The 8882-nt window shown below is 57.3% G+C and overlaps 1 protein-coding gene across 1 annotated transcript in view; it reads right to left on the bottom strand.

The window, feature by feature from the left end:
- Positions 1-8101, bottom strand: part of LOC114072513 (striatin-interacting protein 2-like) — a gene marked incomplete at its 5' end in the record, with an annotated part of 11823 nt that extends 3722 nt beyond the window's left edge. Inside the window, 9 exons of the mRNA XM_027910399.1 lie at positions 84-150; positions 2020-2120; positions 3633-3759; positions 4358-4455; positions 5119-5193; positions 5304-5375; positions 6045-6108; positions 6658-6723; positions 7851-8101. Coding sequence (XP_027766200.1) covers positions 84-150; positions 2020-2120; positions 3633-3759; positions 4358-4455; positions 5119-5193; positions 5304-5375; positions 6045-6108; positions 6658-6723; positions 7851-8101 — 921 coding nt within the window. The remainder of the gene's footprint in view (positions 1-83; positions 151-2019; positions 2121-3632; positions 3760-4357; positions 4456-5118; positions 5194-5303; positions 5376-6044; positions 6109-6657; positions 6724-7850) is intronic.
- Between the last annotated feature and the right edge of the window lie 781 nt (positions 8102-8882).

Genomic DNA, 8882 nt, shown 5'->3' with positions numbered 1-8882 from the left:
CAGAGGAAAGAAACCCAAACCCCTTTCCTCAGCCTTTCCCACGCAGCAATAGCGGCCCCAGGGCCCCTGTGGGTGCTGCTTACCAGGCTCTCTGCTGTCAGCTCGGGCAGCTCACACACCGTGCAGTGAGGATAATCCAGGACGGACACACTGCGGGAAACAGGCAGAGGGAATCATTAAGCACGTGGAAACAACTTCTGAAGATGAGCCACATGATTACACCCAGCCAGCTGTGAGATCTTCCTGCCCCTGCCCCCAATGGAACAAGGAGCTGGGCTGGGAGCAATCCCTTCTCCAGCACCCATGGGTGTCCCTCCTGCATTGCCAGTGGCATCCAAACGGGATCCCAACCTTCCCACTGCCTCCCCTCACAGCTTAAATGCAGCACAGGGATCCCTCTGGGCTCCCAGGAGCATCCCCAGGGCGTCAGGGAGGACTCCAGGGATTTGGATCCATGAAGACAGGACAGGTCATGGTGTATTTAAAAAGGGATAAAACCCAAAAAACCCCAAATAGATCCGAGGTTAAAATCTGCTGGGTTAAAATGGAGATGTCTGATTGGCAGCAGGAAAATTCACAGTGGGGGTGTCAGGTCTTTGGAAGCCCTCCAGGCACATGGACTTCGGAAAAGGAGTCAATTAAAACCTCCAAAGTATAAATTTATATATAATGGAAATAATTTGCCACAAGTCATCGTGGATTTGGCATCACCTCTGATGTTTCCCTTTGCAGCATCTCTGGAGTGGGGTCTGTGCATCGGAATGGGACCAAACCCCACCCCTGGAGTGGGGTCTGTGCCTCTGAGTGTGACCAAATCCCACCTCTGGAGTGGGGTCTGTGCCTCTGAGTGTGACCAAATCCCACCTCTGGAGTGGGGTCTGTGCATCGGAATGGGACCAAACCCCACCTCTGGAGTGGGGTCTGTGCCTCTGAACTGACCAAACCCCACCTCTGGAGTGGGGTCTGTGCCTCTGAGTGTGACCAAACCCCACATCTGGAGTGGGGTCTGTGCCCCTGAACTGACCAAATCCCACATCTGGAGTGGGGTCTGTGCCTCTGTGACTAAATTCCACCTCTGGAGTGGGGTCTGTGCCTCTGAACTGACCAAACCCCCCCTCTGGAGTGGGGTCTGTGCCCCTGAGTGTGACCAAACCCCCCAGGACAATTCCTTTTGCAGGCAGTGCCTGATGTTTGCAGTGCTCTGCCAATCCAGGGCTCTGGAGTTTGAACCTCCCTGGCTCAGAGCATCCAGCTGCACATCCCCCCTCATCCACAGGTGTGTGTCCTGTGGGACACCCCCCCAGGGAGCAGAGGGAGGAGCTCGGTGCTCCTGGGAGATGTTTCCTCCCAGCTCATGGCGCAGGACCAGGAGTGGAAACGTTTCTGGCAGGAACAATCGACACCTTCCCGTTTTCCCACGTGTTCCCTCTCACACACACAAACCACACCGTGCAGGAGGCACACTCAGCCCACACACACATAGCTGAGGAGCAACAAAAACAGCATCAAAAAGGAAGAAAAGGGGTGTTTTGGTTATTCCAGCGTCCCTCTGAACGGGGCAGTCCCACCCTGGTGAGCTGTGGAAGTGCAGGGCTCTCTCAGTTCGTGGTGGTCCCACCAGTTCCCTGCTCACACTGGGGCTGGTGCCTTTCTCAGATCAGCTCTAGAAGGCAGGGACAGCCATGTAGAAGATGAATTATGGCCATAAAATAGGGAGAGGACCACGAGGACACTCCCCCCGGCCGTTCTGAAGCTGTGGCCCGTGGGGGACACCGAGCTGCTCTCCAGGAGAAAGCTGAGAACAAGCCCAGCTTGTTTTAGCAGTGGTGTTTTAGTGAGAGGCTGGAAACCCACCACCCATCCCTCCTCCTCATGCCAAGGGCTTTGGCTCCTCCAGTGAATTCCTGCCCCAGAGCCCTGCAGGGACTGGAAGGTCACAGGTGCCACCCCAGACTCCCACCAGGGTTCCTCGTTCCCAAAGCCCTCTCCCTGCTCCATCCCGCCCAGAGGTGGCTGTACCTGTTCTTGGCAGTGATGTAGGACATGATGTTCTGGTTGAAGAACTTGAGGATCAGGGGGATGCAGTTGGCAAACACCAGGTGTTGGGACACGTACTCGAACTGCGGGGGAGAGAAGGGAAATGGGGTCAAAGTTGGGACAACTGGGAGCTCCACCTGGGAATGGGAACGTTTCCAGCCCAGAGCAAAGCGCTCCTGATGGCTTGAGGCACCTCCCAGACCTTCTGCCCCCCGGCCTGTGCCGTGTCCAGCAGCTGGAAAATCCCCTTTGCCATAGGGTGGCCACAGGAACTCCGGGGCAGAGCTTCAGGAACAGCTGCACCCCCAGCAAATGTGGCTTTGCAGCAGTAAAGCTGTGATAAAACAGAGCCTGGGGAACAGGGAAGGAGGAGCTGTGGCTGCTACCTGAGAAAATAATTCCTGCTGCTCTCCTGTACCAATCCCTCCTCCCTTGAAAATTTTGACTGAAAAAATGTCCTTGGCTTCAGAAATGCTTTCAGTGTTTGTTCCCCCTCAAAGCATGAAATGGTCTTTAAGGTCCTTTCCAGCCCAAACCATCCCATGGCTCTGTGGTTCCGTGATTTCAGCCCTGCCATGGTTTTTAGGGCGCTCCCTGAGTCCTTTTTGGCATCAAACTCTGGTGATGCCTCACCCAAAATCACCCCCAGGGGCAGGATCAGGGGCACCAAACCCCCCCCAGCTTTCTCCAGGCTCAGCACCAGGGTCCTCCTGCCTTGGAGGGAGAAAGGAGAGGAGCTGGAGCTGCTCTGGAGTGAGAAAAAGGAGGGAGGGGTCATGGGGAACCCCAGAACAAATGTGGGACTGTCAGAACAGGGGGGTTGTTTCATTCTGTGGATTTAAACTTATCCTACTGTTTCATTTTACCCAATGCAACGTGTGGGTTTCTATTTCCCCTCAGATAAATATCAGCCAATAACACAGATGGACTTGAACCATGCTGAAACCTTCAAAAGAAAAGAAATATTTAGAAATGCTTCAAAATGCTTGGAAAGCACTGCTTGTTTGACTGGCAGAACGGGTGGAGAGCTGGACCACAACTCATGTCAGTCCTGCTTTTTTTTTTTCCTTTAGATCAGGGAAAGTCCTGGAGTGGGTGCAGATGGCACAAAAATCAGATTATACCTCGGCCCCAGACCTGCCTCTGCTGAAACTGGAGCCTCCAGAACGTGATCCTGCCAAGAACCAGATTAGCTGACCCCACTGAGGTCCTTCCCAGCCTATTTCTGGTCACTGGAGATGACACAGAGCACGAGAAGGTCTTGCCTAACCCCCTCCCCGTCCCCCTTCTGCCAGCAGGGCTCGTGCTCGGGCTCTGTCCTAAATTCTAAGCTGAGAGGCCACAGCAGGAATTGTTCCAGAAGTCCTAAAGCTCCTTCCACGTGAGTGGAAACGCTGCTGCCAGAACACAGCTGAGGGATATTTCAGGCAGGTTCTCCCAGCCTGGGATAAATCCCAACCTGGAGCTGGGACGAGCCCCATGGACACGCGAGCTCCCCACGGAAACCCCTCCTGGAACTCTGCTAGGAGAGGGTTCCTCGGGACACACCGACCTCAAGGGCAGCCTGGCAGTGGCCAAGCCTGCTCTGGGCTCACCTGGTAGATGTGGTTGAGCTTGAAGTGCTTGAGGAGCAGCAGCAGCGAGGCCGAGATGCTCTTGACGATGATCTCCTTGTGCCTGTTGACGTCCATGCCCAGCTTCATGCTCTGCAGGACGGTGATGCTGGCAGGGAGGCAAGGAGACAGCACTGTGGGTGTGGGAGTGGGGGAACAAGGGGCACTGTGAGCTCGTGTTTGCCTGGACAAGCTCTATGGACATAGGGAGCTTTGTTTTTCCTGGGATTCCCCTTTCCATCCATCCTTCCTTCCTGCTGATGCCAAAGGGCACCAAAAAAAGGAGGGGGGGGGAAGTGGATTTCCATCCACCAGCAGTCCTGGGGGACAGGTATGAAGGACACCTTCCATATGCTGATGCATCTTCAGGATTTGGGTGGATTAGCAGGGTTTTACCATTTGGGTCACTCCCCCTCCAGAGCCCTGGGGCTGCCACCTGCACTGGCACCGTCACACCCCTGACAATCCAACAGCACCTCCCTGCCTTCCACCCCACTGCCCTGCTGGCAGCTCCCAGCTCTCCAAACAGACACCCCCAGCCCTGGAGCCCCCCAGAGCCAGCTCTCCAAACAGACACCCCCAGCCCTGGAGCCCCCCAGAGCCAGCTCTCCAAACAGACACCCCCAGCCCTGGAGCCCCCCAGAGCCAGCAGCACAGCCCCAGGCTGCTGGCACCGCTGGCACGAGGGGTCCCCGGGCAGCACTCACGGCATCTCCTCGGGCAGCACGTCCGCCAGGATGTTGATGGAGTCGGTCTTGGCCTTGGAGGTGGGGGCAGCAGCCAGCAGGATTTTTAGCAGAGCTATCTGCAGGAGAGGGGGGTGGGGAGGGTGGTCCCGGGGAGGGAAGTCCTTCCTTCTCCTCCCCTCACTGACACCGGACAACTTCAGGCCAACTCTACCACTCCACACCCAGCCTGTCCTTTTATCCCGTGGGAACACAGGCCAAGGGTGGGGTCATGGCAGCTCTGAGCTCAGCTTAAGGCATCCCACTCACCCGGGCTCTGGTGGTGTGGATAAAACACACAAAGGACACCTGGAACAGTTTTGGGCTCCCACCAATGCAGAGGACTGTGTTCCTTGCTCCCAATCCTCTGCCCACATCCTCTTTTCCAGCCACTGACCGTGTCCCTGGGTACCTGCACCCCTTGCTCCTCTGAATCCCTCCTCCTGGGCTGTGCCTTCCACCCAGCTCTGCTCTGGATCCCCACCAAGGTCTCACCATCCAAGTCCTGACCACCCCCCAGGCCATCCCATGCTGAGCTCTGCAGCTCCCAGAGCAGCTCCCACCATTCCCCACCCCAAAGCTCTTCCCTCCTTCTCCTGGGCTTCCCATCTGCAGCTCCCAGACCAGCTCCCACCATTCCCCACCCCAAAGCTCTTCCCTCCTTCTCCTGGGCTTCCCATCTGCAGCTCCCAGACCAGCTCCCACCATTCCCCAAAGCTCTCCCTTCCTTCTCCTGGGCTTACCATGTACTGGGGCAGGTTGTACAGCATGGCTCGATACAAGACCTCACAGGGGGTTTCTTGGACTTCCTCCTCCCCCTGTCACGGAGAAACAGCAGAGAACAAGGCAAAAGGAATTAAAACAAAAAGAATTCTTGGATTCCTCTGACACACCTGGGTCTGGTGATGGGGGGGCAGCAGCTTCTCACCAGAGACATGGGGCACTTCTCCAGCTCCTCCTCGTTCTTGATCTGGACATCCGAGATGGAAACGTACTTGTGCTGGGAAAACACCCCCCCAGAGGCACAGCAGTGTCACTACTGTCACCACAGGCAGCGGTGGCAACAGGCACTGCTTCCAGCAGTATCCCAGTTATATCCCAGTATCCCCAGTGGGGACACAGAGATCCTGCTGTGTGGGATGTTCCTCTGTCCCAGAGCCCCTCACACCTCCTGCCTCGGATTCCTTCCACCCACTCCTTCTGGCACCTCCCTGGGGGTAAATGGAGAGGGACAATCCCCTCCAAAAGACAGCCCAGACCAGAGACAGGGTCACTCAGCCCCTGGAGGGGCCTCCCTCCAGCTGGAGCAGGGCTGGAGCCAAGGCTGGCCACGCTTCCCGCCGGGATCTGCACTGCTCTGGGATGGGTGTGTGTCCAAACCCAACCCTGGCAGTCTCCAAAACTCAAGGCAAGCACTCACCAGGGAGCAGGAATGCCATGCCATGGACAAAGGGAAAGTAAAACTGCTGGATATCTGCTTGGAATTCCAGGGAGGACTCAGATTTAATTTTTTTGCCCCGGAAGAAGCTCCAAAAACCTTTCCCGCTACAACTAACAAGGAGGATCTTCTCACTCCCTCCAGGAACTGTGTTTCAGCCAGAGGTTATCCAGGAGGATCCCACACCACAACAGCATATCCCAGGTGCTGTGCATGGATCCACCACCTCACCTGCTTCAGAGTCTTCACACTTTCATGGATGGGCCGTGGGAGCCCGATCAGGGTCTCAGTGTCCCTGGGGAGGGAAAGGGAGGGGAGCACAGGGTTATGTGAGGTAAACGAGGGAGCCTGGAGTCTACTGGACACATCCCAGCTGGGGCAGGAACTGGGAGAAGGGTTGGTATGAGGTGTCCACCCTCCCATCTCCTCCCCAGGGAAGCTCCTCCAAGAAAGGAGCAACGTCAGGGTGAGGAACTGGGGTGAAATGGGATGAAATAGGGGCTGGGGTGGAGCCATCCTGAGCCCAGCACTGCACCTAAAACTGCCTGGCCCCCTCTGGGGATGGCTCTGCACCCACAGCTTGGTTTGTTCCTGGACTGGGTCATTTCCTGAGGATGCCAAACCGTTTCAGCTCCCTCCCACATCAAACTCGTCCCGGCCTCGGGCCAGGGGTCTCCTGCTCCAGGTCTCACTTTTGACAGAAAGGGGCCCTTGGGGAGCAGTGTCTCCAAGAACAGGCTTTCCCAACATTGCTCTCACTTGAGCTGGGAACACTTGAGCTTTGTGGACACCTCCCATGCACTGCTGGGATCCACAGGACAGGTTCTGGGGACACGACACTCACTGTCCCAGCGTGAATCCGATGAACTTGTTCCTGCTTGCCTCCAGGAAATGCTCGATGTCCTTCTGTCTGAGGGAGCAGAGGAGAAACAGAGAGCAAGGAGGAGGTTGGAAAACGGATCACAGCCTTGGATTGATTTCTGGAGGTCCCCTTAGCAACGGGAAAAGCCACCACTGGTTGGAACCAAACCTGTTTGTATCTGCTGGGCAGCTCTGCTCTTCCACGGGAAAACAAACAACCACCAGCTCTACAACCAGCACCCTTCCCTCCACCTCCTGTGCTCCTCCCACAGGCACCCCCAGAGGAGCATCTGCTCGCTCTGAGTGAACAAATGTTGTCTCTGTGGTCTGCCCGAGCTCGTGCTGCTCCCAGAGCGAGCCGACACCTCCGACGCCTCGGGCGTTTTCGTGGGAACTGCTCGGGATCAGCAGGACACGAGCCACAAGCCAAGGATCTCAGGGGCAGAGAAGTCCAGCTGGATTTCCAGGGCCAAGGGAAACAACAGGAGGTTGCTGGGGACAGGCTGAGAGCGTCCAGTGGCGTGGGGAACCACGGCACCGTGTGGGGAGATCCGTGCGGAAAATGATTCCCGCCGTGTCCCTCCAGATGGACCAGCTTAACCCACAGCAGGAGCAACTCTGTGTGCTCCTGTGTGTCACAGGTGCTGGGCTACAGCCAGGCCTTGGACAAGCAGCAACAGCCCTGGGATGGATCAGAGGGAAGGGCAGAGCTTTGCACCCTCTTTTCCTGACGTTCCCTCATCCCCATGTGTGGAAAACCGCTCTGAGGGGGGAAAAGGCACCAACTCCTTCATCTGTGGATGTTTTTCTCCACCGTTCAGGAAGGTGCCACACGAGAGTCCAGCTCAGCAAGGCAGCTGTCAATCATTGACCAGTTCCCAGCAGGATCAGCTGAGGACCTTGCCCTTCCAAGATTCACCGGTGCCAGCTGGGAAAGCTGACCCTGCTCCAGCACAGCCTCCTTCCCAGTACAACCTGGGATATCCACAGTGGAACTGCCACTGCTTGGCCAAGCTTGGGTTTAAAACCCTGGGGAAGAGCTCAGCTACACCCAGCCCAGAAGGGACCAAACGAGACAGAACAAGGAGCGGAGTCACCTCAGTTCAGCCCCCCAGGAGACTTCCCACAGGCTGACGTGGGGCTGGGGAGGATGGCAGTGACACCAGGGGGCTTTACCTGACTTTGGGGGCCCAGGGCAGCCCCTTGGGGAAGGACACCCTGTCGATGGGCGGGCGCTGCGGGGGCAGTGGGGGGACGATCGTGTCCCGCTCCAGCAGGTCCAGCTCCCCCTCGATCCCGCTGTCCACGTCATCGTTCTCCTCCTCATCCACTCCTGCCTCGTCGTTCTTGAAGGGGTCTCTCTCGTTGTAGATGTCCAAGCTGTCCTGCTTCACCAGGGGCTGCAGCACAAGGGGAAGGAGGCACCCAAGTCACCCCATGGATTTTATTTCCCTGCCAGCTGTCGGCACCAGATCTCTCCATCCTGGAAGGATCGAGCTCCTAGATGTTCCTCAGGGGAGGATTTCCCTCCTAGCCTGGCCTGGATAAGGAATAACTCCTTCTGCACCTCTAACCTCGCAGCTCTAGGAGGTGGGAACCCCTTATCCACCTTAACTTCTGGAGCTTCCATCCCACATCTCTTCCCTCGCAAAAGGCATTTCATCCTCAGGCCACAACCCAGCAGCTCCAGGAGAGGAGCTAAAAACAGAACCTGCTGGGAGCAGTTTGCTCCTGGTGCTTATCAGCCCTTTGCCAGAGGGTTGGGATGTCCTCTGGCTTCCTCTGCACAAACCCACCAGGGGCTGAGCTGCCACCACGGGAACTGGGGGGGTGGAAAACTGGACACACCCTGGCCACGTGTCCTGAGAGCCCAAACCCAGCTGTGCCCTGGGCTGATCCCACAGGGATCGTGGGCAGCAGGGCAGGAGGGGATCCTGCCCCTCTGCCCCCTCAGGGGAGACCCCCCTGCAGAGCTGCCCCAGCCCTGGGAACAGCAGCACAAGGACGTGGAGCTGCTGGAGAGAGTCCAGAGGAGGCCCCGGAGCTGCTCCCAGGGCTGGATCCCTCTGCTCTGGAGCCAGGCTGGGACAGCTGGGGGGGATCACCTGGAGAAGAGAAGGATCCAGGGAGACCTGAGAGCCCCTTGCAGGGCCTGAAGGGGCTCCAGGAGAGCTGGAGAGGGACTGGGGACAAGGGATGGAGGGACAG

This window comes from Empidonax traillii, unplaced genomic scaffold (genome assembly GCF_003031625.1).
Source record: "Empidonax traillii isolate 1590-97213 ecotype Southwest subspecies unplaced genomic scaffold, ASM303162v1 scaffold3390:size13221, whole genome shotgun sequence".
In the NCBI taxonomy this organism is placed as follows: domain Eukaryota; kingdom Metazoa; phylum Chordata; class Aves; order Passeriformes; family Tyrannidae; genus Empidonax; species Empidonax traillii.
Note: the sequence above shows the minus strand (reverse complement) of the source record. Positions and strands in the feature narration are given on the sequence as shown.